This window comes from Antechinus flavipes, chromosome 2 (genome assembly GCF_016432865.1).
Source record: "Antechinus flavipes isolate AdamAnt ecotype Samford, QLD, Australia chromosome 2, AdamAnt_v2, whole genome shotgun sequence".
NCBI classification, from domain to species: Eukaryota; Metazoa; Chordata; class Mammalia; order Dasyuromorphia; family Dasyuridae; genus Antechinus; species Antechinus flavipes.
In genome coordinates, this window is record NC_067399.1 from 464,063,196 (window position 1) to 464,080,683 (window position 17,488).

Here is a 17,488-nt window from a genome sequence, read left to right on the forward strand (position 1 = left end):
CAAACTTGGGTCTCTTGAGTCATACATAGCCTAGTGATCTTTTCAGTTCATGACAATGGCTTCTACTATCTGAAAGAGAAGCCTAAAAACAAGGAGAGGAAATCAACTTAAAGGGTCAGAAGATTAAATAAAATATAATAAAATGATTTCCTTTAAATCTTTACTAAACAGCTTGTTCGCCTTAAGAATCAGGAAACAGTATAAAATTAAGTGACACCTCCACATAAATTAGGTTTTCTTTTTTTATTTTCCTGGAAAGGACTCCACTGGTCCTGCAGACGAGCTGGACACGAGTCTTAATTCTGTACTTGTTGCTTGAGTCTGTCTTCGCGTTTGAGCTCCCTAGACATAGCTCTTTCTTCTACCAGTTCCAGAAATAGAATCGGCTGCCATGTGTTGCAGGCTTCAACTCTCCCTCATACGCAGGATTTGGCTCTGGTCTTGGTCTAGAATGATAGGGATTCTCAGGTAGAGGTCGAGTTGTGTGCACTTTTGTAGTCTGGAAAAGGAAGGAAGAGAAGCAAATTAAGTTTTAGGAGATAGGTGTGCAGTAGCAGCCACTTTCATTTTTATATGACTTTTAAAATTACAAAGTCATTTCTTCACAATAATTCCCTGAAGCAGGCAATGCAAGAATTACCATAGAAAAGGAATCTGAGGTTGACTTGCCCATGGTCACCAATGTGTGAGCCAGATTTGAACAAAAGTCTCTCCAGACTGAGCTTTGTACAGAATATCAGAAGTGGTAGATACCACAGGGAATATCTAGGTCAACCTCATTACACAGACAAGATAACTGAGGCTCAAAGAGATGAAATGACTGCTTTATGAATACTTATCAGATATTCAAAAGAACTTAGGTATTCTGATTCTAAATCAGAACTTTTTCTACCATAACAGTTCTCTGGGAAAACTACTGATTTCTTCTCCATCCCCACTCTCTTGTTCCACCCCTAATTTAAACCTTTGAGATCTCTACATAGATAAGCTATAACACCTTATGAGACCTTATGAGAAGTCTAAAGAAATGGGGTGGAGTTCTACTACCTATCTATGGGCTTCCTCAGGCAGGTGACTTCTCTTTTCTGAAATTCAGTTTCCCCCTCAGTAAAAGGAGGATAACAATACTCTAACATACCCAGGAAGGATATGGAGAGAAAAATACTATGTAAACTACAATGTAGGACTGAATTAAGAATTGTCATTAGGATAGTTTTATGCATAGGAAATAATAAATCTAACTGGATGCAAAACCAAAGACAGATGGAAAATCTTTCCAAAGTGTGCTCAATCTTAAAATCACAGTTTAGAACTGTATTAAGACCATAGATGCTATTTAGTTCAAACTCCCAGTTTTTAGATGAATTACTGAGACCCAAAGAGGTCAAACTGATTGAGACCAGAGGTCACAGTGGTAGCATTCCCACTAAGTGCAAAGATCATATATTCAAAAACTAAGAATCAACTGAAAAATGCCAACACTGCAAAAATAAGAATCCTTCCACTATTCTAAATTCAAATAAAAAGAACCTTAGGATCATATTTATAAAATAGGATTGGATTATCTTGTTTTATACACTAGATATGCTTCTAAAATTTTTGGTATTAATCATAGTTTCATATAATCAAAGAAACAAAGATTCTGATAGAGAAGGAGAAGGCAAGAATAGTATGACATGTACTCTAGATTTCTGGGGGAGCAGATTTTTAAAAATTCACATGCATGATCCCATTATGAAAATCATACAAGGGAAATGAGGCCAGAAGGAATAGGAAAATTTCAAGAATGAAATTCTATAGACCCAAAGAGAAAATTACAATGAGAAAAAAAAAAAAAAAAGAAATTGCCCAATATGGATTAATAGAGAACTCAACTTTTTTTTTAAAAAACAAAAACATACAGAAGAGAGAAGCAAGGGAAGAAAAAGAAGAAAAAAGTATCAGATGGCCTGTAACAACATAGTCAGTAGATAAATCTCCAAAAAAAAAAAAAAAAAAAAAAAAAAGCTGAGGCTAACATTGAAAGCTGAAAACCACAAAAGAGATTTTTGGCTTAGGCTTTTTTTTGTTGTTGTTTTTTGTTTTTTTAATATTGATAGAAAGAGAATTTTTAAAGAGACAGGATTATTGTTCAGGGCAGATAGGATGACGATAGAGTAGTAGATAGGGTAAGGTCCTTACAATCAGGAAGATGAATTCCAATTCTGCTCAGACACAGCCTAGCTGTGACCTTGGACAATCACTTAGCCTCTCTCACCACTAGTTTGCTTTTTTATAAAATAGGATAATATCATCCCCTAGATTACAAGGTTGCTCAAGGATCAAATGATAAAACATTTAAAAAGAGGTCTTCAAACTTTAAGTCATATATAAAAATTAATAATTTTAGAATCACTCATCTCTCATTGGATTCTATTTTCTCTGACAAGAATAATCAAATAGCATCCAGCACAGTATTTAAATAATTGTAGGTGCTTAATAAATGTTTCTTGAATGAATGACTTTAAGAATGGAAGACAGAATAAATATGACTAATGAGGAAATGAATTCCAAGACAAATAAAAACACAGTAAAAGAGACTCTAACTTTCCCTGACAAACTCAAGTTATTTGGCCTACATGAAACACATCACACATATGCTGAAAGAACTACAGATGTACCGTATATACTCGAGTATAAGCCGACCCGAATATAAGCCGAGGCCCCCTAATTTTAACCCCAAAATCTGGGAAAACTTATTACATCAGTAGGTTTAGGTAGCGCACCGGTGCCCACAGAGGAGGAAAGCGAGTGCCTGTATACGTATGTAGAGTGGTTGCCAGCATTAGTATACAGTCTGGTTACCGACTGTGATACTACAGGAACAGCCAACATCACCGTAGCAACGGCCAGCCCTGTAGTATCACAGGCAGCACTCCCGCTGTATGCTACACAGCAGGGGGGCATTCAAAGGGATATTTACACATGTTTTATCTAGTGACTTGAGTATAAGCCGAGGAGGGGATTTTCTGCCCAAAAATTGGGCAGAAAAACTCGGCTTATACTCAAGTATATACGGTAATTGTTGAAAAGGAAGTGATTACAAGTCAGTAAGGTTACATCAGGAGCAGATCATACCAAGCTAACATCATTTCTTTCTCTTTTTTTGATAGCGCTATTTAGATCAGAGGATGTTATAGATAATATTTTACCCCAATGTTAGCAAAGAAATTGATAAAAACTTTTGTGCTATTATTGTAGAAAGGATGAAATCATATAAGCAAAATGATAATAAAATAAGATGCTTTGGGAACTGGTTGAATGGCTGAAGTCAAAGAGCAGTCAGTAATGGTTTAATTTTAATTTGTAGAAGGTTTCCAGTGGGGTACCCAAGGTTCTGTGCTTGAGCTAGTTCACATTTTTAAAAATAACTTGGATAAAGGCATATATATCATGCTTATCAAATTTGCTGATGACACAAGGTGGGAAGAACAAGATAACATACTTAATGAAAGAACTAGGATTCAAAAGGATCTTGACAACTGGACAAAGTAAGAGAAGATAAAATTTAATAGGCATAAGTTTAGAATCTTACAATGCAGAATCTTTGAACCCAGAAGAAACTAAAAAAAAAAAAAAATTAACTTTCACAAGTGTAAAATGGGAAGAAATATGACTAAATAGCAGTTTATCTGAAAAAAGATCTGAAGAGTTTTGGTGGCTTATAAGATCCATGAAACAATAATAGGATAGCTAATTTAATCTATTAATAGAGATGGTATCCAGGGATAAGGAGGCAAGAGTCTTTCTGTCTTTTGCCCTGATCAAATCACACCTGGAATATTATGTTCAGTTACAACTATCAGATTTTAGGAAAGACACATAGGAAAGGGGAAATCAAGAAAAGATCAATCAGGCTTTGAGTTCATCTGTGGTTTATACATATGAGGATACCCTGAAGGATCTAGAGAAAGGATTGGGGGAAGGGAGGCAAGGATTGTTAAGACAGAAGTCGTCAAGGAATTAAAAGAGCTGTCAAACAAAGGTGGCTTAGATTTGTTTTACTTAGCTCCCCAGTGGGCAATGTGTGGAAAGTTACAAAGATGCAAATTTAAACTTATTATAAGGAAAAACTATCTGATAATCAGAGGAATGAGCTGATAGGAGATAGGAAATTTTGAAATCTGCATATAGTGGCGGGATAATGTTTTGGAATATGTTTTAAAGGGAATTCTTTTTTTACAGTATTAGTAAAACTAGATGTCCACTTAGGTCTGAAATCTATAACAGGAAAAGACACTTAAGAGTAGAAAATATTAGAGTTGGATTCTAAAAACACATAATGATAGTTAAAAGGAATCTTAGAATGGACAATAATAGAGCACAGTATGTTAAGATTCATTTCAATCAACTACTTTATTTTAAAGAATGGGAAACTGTATATCAAAGAGTTATTTACAAGTAGCAAAATCTCCAAATCTCCTGATTTCCCCTACTGTTTTTCCTACTGATTTATATCATCATCTTACTAACACTTCATTTTTCTTTTCTTCCCTTTTTCTTTTAACTTCCTAACTCTTCCTGATGCGCCAACCCCACAACTTGATTTGAAAACAAAGACTCTAGGGAAAGGATCTTTCTATAAAACAAAATTCCTTCTTAAAGATCAGTAATTGGGGCAGCTAGGTGGCGCAGTGAATAGAGCAATAGCCCTGAAGTCAGGAGGAACTGAGTTAAAATTTGACCTCAGACACTTAATACTTCCTCACTATATGACCCTGGACAAGTCACTTAACCCCAATTGCCTTAGCAAAAAAAAAAAAAAAAAAAAAAAAAAACAATAATACACATATATACCAGTAATCATCCATCCAATCTTAAATTTTCCTGTTTTACAAACTTGGAGTTCAGTAAATCTACCATATTTACAATTACAAAGGCTAATCTCAATGAAGTTCCCTTTTACTTTTAGATACAATGTTACTCCTGCCTTTACCCAACTATTGTTTAAGAACAAGGTAATCTACAAGTCTTTTACCTTTGACAATTCTCCCAAATCAGGACGAACCCAGCCCAGTTTTTTCAGGACACAGTCATCAAATTTCGCCTGTTCCTTGCGACATCTACGAAGCTCTTGAAGCTCAGAATAATCAACACAGGTCCAATATTCAGTAAAGGGCTCAGCACAGTGTGTCTTTATTCTCCTGAAAGGCATAAACTAGAAAGTTAGCTTACTGGGAAGCAAAATAGGGAGAAATGTGATGAGTGTTAAAAAGCATAAACTATTAGATCTGAAATCAGAAAGCTTGGGTTCAAAGTTAGACTCTCTTATTTGTGGTATCTCTGTTGACCATGCAACTGTGTAATCTGTGAGCAATACATAATTTTTAAGGACATCAATTTCCTGATCTGTAAAACTAAGTGAGGAAAAAAACCTACGCAATATCTAAGGTTTCTTCTAAACTTAAATTCCATGACTCATAATGGCAAAGTATATTCTAGAATAAAATTCAAAAGATGATTTCTCTCTTCAATCCATCCCTTACACAGCTGACAAATTTGATGTTCCAAAATCAGAGGTCTGACTATATTACTCTCTTGCTTAAGAAGCTCCAATGGTTTCAAACTGTATTTTAAAAAAAAGAAAAACTTGTTTGGCATTTAAGTTCCTTCATATAGCTTCAGCCTACCTTGTTCGGCTTACTGCATACTAAACATCCTTCACACATTTTCTGCTCTAGCCAAACAATTTAATGCAGAATTTTGTACCTCTCTTCAAAGGACTCCTAAAGGTTTTTTTTATGACTCAAGTAAAGTTCTAGCTCTCAAGAGATCTATCTTGATCCTCCCAGATGCTATTGCCCCGATTTATCCTCAAAACTGACTTTGTATTTACTCATCTATGACTATCATCCTCCCGAACAGCATGTGAGCTCTGTGAGGGCAGAAACTGTTTCATTTTTGTATCTCTGGCTTAGTGTTTAAAACACCCAAAGGCATTGACTTAATGCTTATCACATAAATCAATGGAATGAAAATGGTAGATAATAACAACAATAATAGTAATGATGATGATGATCCTTAAGTGTGTATACATATAATATAATATGTATATTATTTCCTAAGGACTTTACTTATATCATCTCAATATTTACGATGAGCTTACAAAGTAGGTAGTAAAATAGTCCCTTTTTTAAAATGAGGAAAAAAGAATGTGATGTGAAAAGATTAAAACTAAGACCTTCTGATCTAGCACTCTATTATGTCAAAAATGTTTTCACATCAAAAACCTTGATTATGCAATAAGATCTATTATTAGAAAGATATCTGAGAACTAGAAAACTAACCTAAAAGGCCACAGAGAAGACAAAACAGAGATCAGAGAATTAAGCAAGGCCCTAATTCTCTCTCTCTTAGAAAAAGCCTATTTACACCTGACAGTTCAAATAAGTGAATCTGGTTCCTAAAACCAAAGCAGGTAAGTAGCACAAGGTAAAGAATAGCAAGAAACAACAATGAGTATGAGAGAAAAGGCAGGAATACTTCAAAAAGCAGACAAAGAAGTCAAAGTTCATTCTGAGACCACTAAGCACAGTATTTTACAGAACATTACATCAACTAAGATACATAATAGCAGCTCTGGATCCTTAAGAAAAGGTTACGTTATTTTCTGAGAAAATGTTTACTTCAATTTAGAAAGATTTCTAGCCCAAAGAGGGAAAAATGCTTAAAGTTTAGACCCCTGAAAGTCTCTAATGTAAATTCTACCTCCTCACTTACCAAACTACAGTGTCCTTAACAATGTGATATACACAAGCTGTAACTAAAACAAATAAGACAATACTATTAGCTGATCCTAGAACAATTCAAGTCTTAGACTTGCATACAAACGCAACATGTTCAAAATCTGATCCTTCTGAGGTCACTAATTCTTTAGCACCCTCATTTACCTATTCTCAATCAATTAAATACCTAGTATGTGAAGGTTACTGGCTACTATAAGTAAGGTTACTATGTTAAGTGCTAGGGATACAAAGAAAAGACAAAAGACTGCTCTCAAGGGGCTCACAATCTAATGGGAAAAACAACATGGAAAGAACTGAGTACAAAAATGTAGATAGATAGATCTCTCTATATATAACATATGCATAGGCAATCTTTATATAGGATAAACTGAAGACACTCAATAGAGAGAAAGCACTAGCATTAAAGGGAATTGGAAAACACTTCCCGTAGAAGTTGTGATTTTAATTGACATTTGAAGCCACGAAAGCCTGGAGCAGAACAGGAAGGAAAAGAAAAACAGGCATGAGGATAGACAGCCAGTGAAAATGGCCATTCGGAATATGGATTATCTTGTTCCAGGAATAACTTGGTCCAGGGACCAGTGTTGCTAGAAGAGGTCCAGATTATAAAAGGGTTTGAGAATCCAACAGAAGATTTCATGTTTGATCCTAGGGTTGAGTTTAGTGAATAGGGGAGTGACATGATCAGATCCATTCTTTAGTAAGATGGATATGACAGTTAAGTGGAGGATGGCCTGGAATGGGGAGAGACTTGAGATTCTCTCACTTTTATAACTTCTGTATATATAGATTTATCTTCAATTCTTCCCTTTTACATCTAATCATTTAGCAAGTTATCAACACATTTCAGAATTATTACTCTTCCTTTCCTACTATTACCTCCTTAATAAAGGATTTCATTATACACATTATACACATGGATTCCTACAATAATTGATATTTAATTTGCATAGATTCAGAAGGTTTACAAAGTGCTTTATATACAATATTTTATTTGAACCTATAAGATAAGTACTAAATGCATTACCATCCTCATTTTATACAGATGAAGAAACTGAGACTTAGAAATGTTAAATGATTTGCCTTTGGTTACAGCGCTACAAGTATTAGAGGCAGGATGTGGCCACTCCCTCCTCTAAGTCCAGCACTTTATGCAATTCCTAACAATAGCCTCCCAAAAGGTCTTCCTGCCTTAACTCTCTAATCTATCTTTTTATTGTTACAAAAACAATTATCCTTAGTAGTAAAAAAAAAAAAAAAATAATCTCTATCAGAGATGTAGTCATGTCAGTCTTTTGCTCAGAAAATCTTTAGCGTGACTTCTAATGCCTGGTAAGTGAAGTAAGAAATTTAACTGATCAACAAAACTGACAGCAGAAGGCTTGGTATATAACATTCACAATACCTCACAGCTGGAATGGACCAGCCCTGAACAAAAAGCTTCTCCATACCATAACTAACAAATATGGCATCATTCTTTTTTAGCCCTTTTTCTTATGCTAATCCCTTACATGCATCCAAACCAAACTATTCTGTAGGCGCTGAACCTACCCTGGGCTTTTTAACCCAACACCAAGTCTGGTGCACTCACCATGTAGTTAACAAATTTTAAAATGAATTATTGAACATGATATGAGGTAAAACTGCAGGGAAAAGAGGGAAATTTACTTCTTAAGATCAACTTCCAAATGAAATGGTAAGCAGACCCCCTGGGAAAATTATTCAAATTAGAGCTCAAGGGCTCCTTTAGATCATGGCTAACTATTAGTTTCTTATCTTAGACAATCAATTAAATGAAGGTATATTATGTAGGATTTGGTTATACTGTAGATTTTAAATTTATTTTTAACTATTTCTTTCTCCTATCTTTACCTCCCTACCTCTATTGAAAAGGGAAAAAAAATTCCTTGTACCAAATATGCAGTCAAAACCAAATTTAATTACAATGTATTAACCATTTTACAAAATGTTTGTAAACGTTGTTTACAAAACAAAAACAAATTTATAAAATATATGCCTCTATATAGGATGATGACGACAGAGGTCAATTCAGAGCACCTCCCCAAAAAGAACCCTAGTGTGGTTTTTAACCCAGAAATTCATTATGTAGTGGAAGGAGTAATGCACTAAGAATCAGGATACCAGGCTTCAAATCCTGACTTTGCTACTAATTTATTGTAAGGGAACAGTTAAGTCAATATTAGGTCTCAGAATCTATACAAGCTAACTCTGTCTCTGACATTCTCAGGATTAAAGGCTTTTTCCCAAAGAAGCTTTGAGGCACCATGGGATAGAGTGAGAAAGAAACTTTTACCATGGGAACATGGTATACCTAAATCATAAGAAATGAATATGCCGAGAATCTCCTTTTAAAAAAATGAAAAGTTCCCATTTCTAAAGTCTTTTTCAGAGTTTTCCCTAAATTAATTCTATTAGGTCTTATTATCCATGTTTCACATGTGAATGTAATAGAATGGAAAAAGCCATTGAATTAGTGTCAAGAGACCTAGGTTTAAGCCATGATCAAATCATCTCACTAAGCCACAGTTCCCTCATCAATAAGAGACAATACTTGCACTACGCACTTCCTGAAGTTGCAATAACAGAAGGACTTGGAAATTGCTAAATCCAATAAATAGAATAAGCTGCTATTTATATAATAATGTTAGTATAATATCATATTATTAATTAAACAATAATTCCTCTCACTATAAGGGGCAGAGACAAGTACCATGGGAAAATACATACACTTAATTGCTATGTCTCACCTCTGAAGTCCCTCACCCATTTTAAAACATGTCTTTGCTGTGCCTTTTCTGAATGTTATTGCCAATATGCATCAAGACAACAATTTTAAAGCCTTATTTCACATATTATTCACTATAAATAACTTCCAGTTGCTACCTTCTAAATTTAATATTCTCTCAATTCTAGGAATTTATACAAATTATTCCCAATTCTTGAAATGCATTACCTTCTTTATTTCTGTCTATTATAAGAGTTTTGGACTCAAGAGTATGAGACCCTAGGTTCAAATCTCAGTTCTATTATGCATTCTTTTTTTTAATAGCTTTTTATTTACAAGATATATGCATAGGTAATTTTTCAACATTGACCCTTGCAAAACCTTCTATTCCAACTTTTCCCCTCCTTCTCCCCACCCTCTCTGCTAGATGGCAGGTAGACCCATACATGTTAAATATGTTAAAATATATGTTAAATACAATATATGTTTACATATCCATACAATTATTTTTCTACACAAGAAAAATCGGACTTAGACATAAGGTAAAAACAACCTGAGAAGGAAATAAAAAATGCAAGTGGACAAAAAGAGAGGGAGTGGAAATGCTATGTTGTGATTCATACTCATTTCCCATAGTTCTTTCGCTGGGTGTAGCTGGTTCTCTTCATTATTGAACAAATGGAACTGATTTGGTTCATCTCATTATTGAAGAGGGCCATGTCTATCATAATTGATCATCATATAGTATTGTTGTTGAAGTATATAATGACCTCCCGGTCCTGCTCATTTCACTCAACACCAGTTTATGTAAGTCTCTCCAGGCTTTTCTGAAATCATCTTGCTGGACATTTCTTATTGAACAATAATATCCCATAACATTCATATACCACAACTTATTCAGCCATTCTCCAATTGATGGTCTGCTATGCATTCTTGAGCAAGTTATTTAACATCTCCACCTCAGTTTTCTTATATGTAAAAATAAGAGGATTGGGTTAAGTCAGCAATATCTCCCTCATATAAAAATGGGAGCCACTAAATCATAAATCCATGCAGACATATTGACTTAGAAAACTATGTATTAATATTATCTATGCCCTATTATATTTTTATTTATTTTTTAAAATATTTCCTAATTACAATTAAATCTGATTCAGGCTGCAAAGAGAGTGAAGCAGTTGGTATCTGACAACTCTGGCCTAGAAGACCTAAAAAATACTTTTTGTCTCAAAGTCTATGATCCTCTGATCTTCCTTAAAGTTTGTTCAGGTGTCAAATCTTCTAATATCTTTCCTGATTCTTTTATTACTAACTGACCCTGTCCCAAATTACTTTGTACGTCCCCAGAGTACAATATGGGCTTTTTGAATTCAGGGACTATTTTGTCTTTATTCCCACAGCACCTATCAAAAATGCTTTTCACAAAATAGCATTTTGTTGAATTAAATAAAAACATCTTCATTTGCTTAACCAATTGGCTTTTTTTGTGAGGATATTTACATAGTGAAATCTTTACCTGAAGAAATCCACAGCACACTGATTGACAAGTTTCCCTTCTTTTAAACATCGCCTTGGGTCCTTCTCTTCCCAGCGACAAAGCATAAATTTTTTATTGATTTTATCACACTGTGAACCATAATGATGGGCTGCAGCTTTTAGTACGGCAGAACTGACATTCACCTGCAGGAAAAGTTTTAGAAGAATAGAAATAAATTCCTTAATCATACTCATGCTATGAGTCCATAAACTCCTTAAGGAAATGGATGTTTTGCCACATATCTTAATGACTGTATTGAGCAGAATATAAACTGGCCCCAAATATAGACAAAAGCCCTAAAAGATCTCTTTGAAAATAAAGAGACTTATAATGAAATATTATAGAAAACCACAATAAAAACTATGTACATATTTGCTGTGAAAAATGGATAGTAATTCTATATGTTACCAACAAAGCCCAGCAGTAAGAGATAGAAAGAGAAATTCCATTTAAAGTAACTGTCAACAATATAAAATATCTAGGAATCTACCTACCAAGACAAACCCAGAGACTATATGAACACAATTACAAACCCTTTTCTCACAAATTAAGTTAGATTTAAATAACTGGAAAAATATCAATTGTTCATGGCTAGATTGAGCTTATATAATAAAAATGACAATTTTACCTAAATTATTCTATTTATTCAGTGCCATATCAATCAAACTTTCAAAAAATTATTTTCAGAGCTAGAAAAAATAATAACAAAATTCATCAAAAAAACAAGAATATTAAGAGAATTAATGGGAAAAAAAATTATAGAGCACTGGTCATCAAAATCCATTGGTAGTGACTAAGAAACAGAATAGTGAATCAGTGAAATAAGTTAGTTATACAAGACATAATAGTCAATGACTATAGCAAACTAATGTTTAATAAACTACAAAAACTCCAGATTCTGGAATAAGAACTCACTACCTGACAAAAATTGTTGAGAAAATTAGAAAACAGAAAAAATAGAAAATAGAAAAAAGCAGAAACTAAGCACTGACCAATATCTCATAACCTATACCAAGATAAGATTGAAAAGGGTTCATAATTTAGAGTTAAAGGATGATACTATATGCAAATCAGAAGAGAAAGGGATAGTTTACCTGTCAGATCTATAGAGAAGGGAGGAATTTACGGTCAAAGAAAAACTAGAGAATATTATGAAATACAAAATAGCTAATTTTGACTACATTAAATTAAAAAGGTTTTGCATAAACAAAAGCAATGCAGTCAAGATTAGAAACAAGCAGAAAGCTGGGAAATAATTTTTGCAGCCAGTATTCCTGAAAAAGGTCTCACTTCTAAAATAGAGAACTGAGTCAAATTTATAAGAATATAAGTCATTCTCCAATTGATAAATGGTCAAAGAATATGAACAATTTTCAGATGAAGAAATTAAAGTCATTTATATATCATATGAAAAAATGTTCTGCTATCATTATTGATTTAGAGAAATGCGAATTAATACACTACTTCACACCTCTCAGACTGGCTAAGATGACAGGAAAAGATATGAATGTTGACAAGGATGTGGAAAAGTGGGATACTAATGCAGTGCTGTTGGACTCGTGAATTGATCCAACCATTATAGAGAGCAATTTGGAACTATGCCCAAAGGGCAATAAAACTGTGCATACCCTTTGATCCAACTGTGTCATTACTGGGTCTGTACCCCAAAGAAATCACAAAAGAGGGAAAAGGGACCCACATGTGCAAAAATCTTTGTAGTAGATCTGTTTGTGATGGCAAGGAATTGGAAACTGAATAAATTCCCGTCACTGGGAAATGGCTGAATAAGTTATGGTATATGAATATAATAGAATATTATTGTTCTGTAAGAAATGATAAGCTGGTTAATTTTAGAAAAGCCTAGAAAACCTGACATGAACTAATGCTGAGTGATGTGAGCAGAATCTGGAACACACTGTACAAAGTTAACAGCAAGATTATGTGATGACCAACTACGATTTAGTAGTTCTCAGCAATGCAGTGATCCAGGATTATTCCAATATATTTGGAATGGAAAATACCACTTACATCCAGAGAGAGAACTATGGAGACTGAATGTGAATTGAAGCATACTATTTTCACCTTTTTTTACTTGCTTTTTCTTTCTTGTGGTTTTTTTCCCCTTTTTGGTCTGATTTTTCTTATGTAATATGACAAATATAGAAATATGTTTAGAAGGCTATACATGTTTAACCTATACTAGATTACCTGCTGCCTTGATAAGAGGTTGAAAAAATTTTGGAACACAAAATCTTACAGAAATGAATGTTGAAAGCTATCTTTACATGTATTTGGGAAAATAAAATGCTATTGAGGGAAAAAAAAAAACAAAAACAAAAACAAGAGAAAAATGGATGGTAAGGGAGATGTAGATGGTCCAAGTAGTCAAAAGATGCCATCATCCCAAAGTGATTCTATTCTAGTGCCTAAAATTGCAACAATATGATGAATGGCACTAATCAGCAAATTCAAATTATATTAAGGAAGAAAAAAAATAAAAGCTGTTAACATTAACTGTAGATTCCAAACTGGGCTGATGCCTTTTATCCTGCAAAGGTTAGGTGAGGAGACTAAAAACTAAGTAACAGAATCATCTGCCACGTGCAAGTTTTATATGGCAGGGAAAAAAAAGTTCATTATTTATATTTGAAGCAACAGAATCAATCATTCATTTAGCATTTAATAAGAATCTACTATGTGTCAAGCATTGTGTTAAACACTGAGGATACAAAAAGAGGCAAAAGACAATCCCTGCCTTCAAGGGCACACCAAATTTGATACCAAATCTATCTAGGGAAGATACAGTGCAAACAAACATATAAAAAGCAAACTATATACAGGATAAACAGGAAATAATAAAATGACAAGAGATGAAATATCACTCAAGAACAGCCAAAAGGCCAGTCACTGGATTGAATTATGTGTCAGGGAGTAAAGTATAAGACAACTGGAAACAGAGGAGATGGCTATAGGTAATAAAGGGCTTTCAATGTCAAATGATTCTGGAAGTAATGGAAGCCAGTGGAATTTACTGAATAGGAGGTGACAAGATCAAACCTTTGCTTAAGGAAAATCATGTTAGTGGCTGAATGAAGATTAGATTGAAATAGGGAAAGACTTACGACAGACCCAGCACTGCAATAGATGTAAAGTGATGAGCACCTGTGCTGGAGTGGCGCCAGTATCACAGGAGGAAAGGGGTTTATACATGAAAGATTTGCAAAGATGGTCTTGGCAAAGACTGGAGGGGAGGGAACAGTGAAGAAAGTGATGAACCCTGGGATGAAAGCCTAAGGGACTAGAAGGATAGTGATGCCCATTACATAACAGGGAATGCAGGGGAAGACTTAGAGGGGAAGGTAATGAAGTCCATTCTGGACATGCTGAATGTAACAGTTTATTGAACGAGTCTGAATTGGAGACTCAAGATTGGAAGGAAGCAGAGAGCCTGGGCAGGAGAGGCAGATTGGAGAATCATCAGCTTGGAAGCTATGAGATCAAGTAAAGCAGCATAGGGGGAGAAGAGAAAAGGATTTAGTACTTTATTCCTCACTCCCATCCCAACATTTATCTCAGGACCTTGAACACAGTATGCACTCAAACATCTGTTGAACTCAAAGTCATTAATAGCTATTTATCTACTATCCTTACACATTTATTCAGGATCTTTTTCCAAAATAGATTCTTGTTGATTGAAAAGTCTTTACTTCACATATACCAATTCCTTTCTGATAACACATGTATATTACATTTTGAGATTTTAGATGGCATTTCCCTCACAATCACCTTCTGAAGTAGAAAGATAATGCAGCTCTCCTACCTTGTAGACAGAAACACCAATGAGGAAAACTGACGGCCAGGAAAGCCCTGCTGCCCTCCACTAATAACAAATGTCTAGACCAGTGGTCCTCAAAGTATAGTCCAAAGAATTGTTGGGGTCTCTGAAACCCTTTCAGAGGGTCTACAAATTCAAAATTATTTTTATTTCTAATATAGCAAATAGCTATAAATATAACCCATGTGAACAAAAACTCTTTGAACAGATCCTCAATAGTTTTTTAACATGCAGATACTGAGAACAAAAGTTTGAGAACCACTGGTCTAGACATTTGTTAAAGGTTTCCCAAGTGCTCTAAAACAGCCACATTGGTAAACTCAAATCCAAGTCTAAATGTCAAGTTCTACTAGGTTAAAAAATAGGTCATTCATTAATTAACTCATTTCATTTAAAGGCATAACATGTATGGAACACTGGGTTAGGTGCCCGGAGAAATATACAGTTTAAATAAGACAGATTGTTGTTCTCACAGTGCTTTACAGTATAAGAGACCTGGGCTTAGATTCAGGTTTCACATAATAACCCTGTGTACTCTTAAATCGCTCAGTGCAACTCTTTAAAGCTATATATAAGCTAAAGAGAAAGTGCAGACCATCATTGATAGAGGAGTTTCCTCACCTAAAAGTTCCCTCTATTAATGATATCATAGATCTAGTTTCCTTCCAAATCCCTAAAAAATAATACATAACCAATCTCTCCCCCCCAAAAAAAAATCAACTCCTTATATTCATGCACTTAATGAACCTTCTAAAGAAAACAAAACAAAAATTAGACAAAGAAATAAAGTTCAGCAAAATAGCCCGATCCATTAGGTATGCAAATCCAAATTTTGCCTAGAACACAGATAGAGTACTCTGGCTCTGACAAAGTCAAATATTTATCAAATTAACCAAGGGGATACTGACAGAGTGTTGTTAACTCTCAATCTGGGGTTGTTGCCACTCCAGTATAATGCAGACAAGGTCAGGCTGACATCCACGGTAGCCAGAAATAGAACCATAAGTGCTCAAGTCTCCTGGCCCAACTTTTGCTACTGGCTATTTACTAGTTACAAACACAAATGACAATTACTGAGTCTGAGGTCTCTTTAAATTGTCCAGAGCTAAAAGGGTTCTACTGATGCTGAGGATAGGTACTTCATCAAGTTCTGGACACAAACAGGTCTGATGGGTGGTGACAGTGCCTCAATCCGACAGTATTTCCCAGGGTTCACCTAATGAGAGGCTTGTGCTGGCATCCAGAAAGGCTGAAGAATAAAGGAATAGGAAAGGATGGCAGGGATCATAGGCTTTCCACTTAGCCAAAGGGGGTGGAAAGGTAAGGACGTGAAGGAGCTGGCACACTTAGATGGAAAATGGATGGGGGAAGGTTTCAAGACTGATGGGGAGGGGGGAAGGGAGAAAGACTGATAGCTGAAAGAAAGATGAAAAGAAAGGAAGTGAATCTAAGGTGGAGAGCCTGCCTTACAGGGAAAGCCACCCTGGCCACTGCTGCCTCCGGTAACATATAAATGTTGCCATTTGTTAAGGGTCTCCCAGGAAGGCCCAGGAAGAGGTGACCATCAAAAAGTAAAAGTGGGGCTCTGAGGGAAATTAGGCCCAGTAGTGGGGTAGAAAGTATGAGGAGGGGTAATTCTTAGTTAAGTAGTAGTCCAAGTCAGGAGTTTACCGAAAAGGGAATGAAGGAGAGCAAGAGGATGGGAGACAACTGTACAGAGAATGTAAAGGTGACTAGGAAGAGAATGGAAGTGGCGGGGAGAAGGGCAGGGGAGACGGGGAAGAGTGGGGGGGTGACTAATAAAAGGGGTTAGTAGGAAGAAAATGAGAGTTATAGGGAGAGTGGGCTGACAGGAAAGAGAATGCAGGAGTCCTGGGGAAAGAATCCTGGGCAGGGGGGCGCAGGGAGAGGGGGCCGGCCTAAAGGAGGCTCCCGGACGCTCGGAGAGAAGCCAGGCCCGGAAGGTGCAAGGCCCGGGCTCGGGCCGCCGTACTGTCAAGTGCTCACCGACAGCAGAGTCTCACCTCCTCCACTTTGAGTTCGTCCAAGGTGGGCAGCTCCACCACACCTGGCATGGCGGCGGCGGTGGCGCACGGGACCCGAAGCCGCCCGGTCTGTCCCGGATCTCCTTGAACTCCCCTTTCCCGAACTCTGCTCCCGAGTCGCGCTGCAGTGACGCATGCGCAAACACAGGAGCCGGCCCAGGCGCTCGCTCAGCCCGCTCCCAGGGGCCGTACGCAAGCGCAACGGAGTGCTGGAGCCTGGGAAGGTGACGGCGCACGCGCAGGATCAGTTGCTATAGTGAGGGCCCTATACGCTGTAGCGGCCGCTGGCAGTGACTAGGGCAGATGCTATGCAGTACACCGGCAGCCAGTACTTTGGAGAATATGTTCGTGGAAGGTAAGGAAAGAACGTTGTAAACACACGTCAGTTGCCCTGCAAAGAAGATGGAACCGGAATTGGAAGAATCGAAGGATAATTCCTCCGAGCCTTGCTGTGCTTGCCTCCCCTATGGCAATAAGACCTACTGCAGTGTCCTGATGCCAACCCGACGAATTGGCTCATTTAAACCTAAGTGCGCATTT

At 36.2% G+C, this 17,488-nt stretch overlaps 2 protein-coding genes across 3 annotated transcripts in view; one reads left to right on the forward strand and one right to left on the reverse strand.

Moving 5' to 3' along the window:
- Positions 1 to 228: 228 nt before the first annotated feature.
- NDUFA8 (NADH:ubiquinone oxidoreductase subunit A8) lies at positions 229 to 17,067 on the reverse strand. The gene is made up of 4 exons (XM_051979575.1): positions 16,928 to 17,067; positions 11,048 to 11,211; positions 5,018 to 5,183; positions 229 to 499 (listed from the first exon to the last, which is right to left on the reverse strand). The coding sequence occupies exons 1-4, from the start codon at positions 16,976 to 16,978 to the stop codon at positions 362 to 364; spliced, it is 519 nt and encodes a 172-aa protein (XP_051835535.1). The 5' UTR covers positions 16,979 to 17,067; the 3' UTR covers positions 229 to 361.
- A 78-nt stretch (positions 17,068 to 17,145) lies between these two features.
- MORN5 (MORN repeat containing 5) overlaps positions 17,146 to 17,488 on the forward strand; it is a 63,041-nt gene continuing 62,698 nt past the window's right edge. Inside the window, exon 1 of one of the 2 annotated variants that reach the window (XM_051979574.1) lies at positions 17,146 to 17,303. In XM_051979574.1, coding sequence (XP_051835534.1) covers positions 17,257 to 17,303 — 47 coding nt within the window. In that variant the 5' untranslated portion in view covers positions 17,146 to 17,256. The other variant, XM_051979573.1, reaches the window with a different exon arrangement.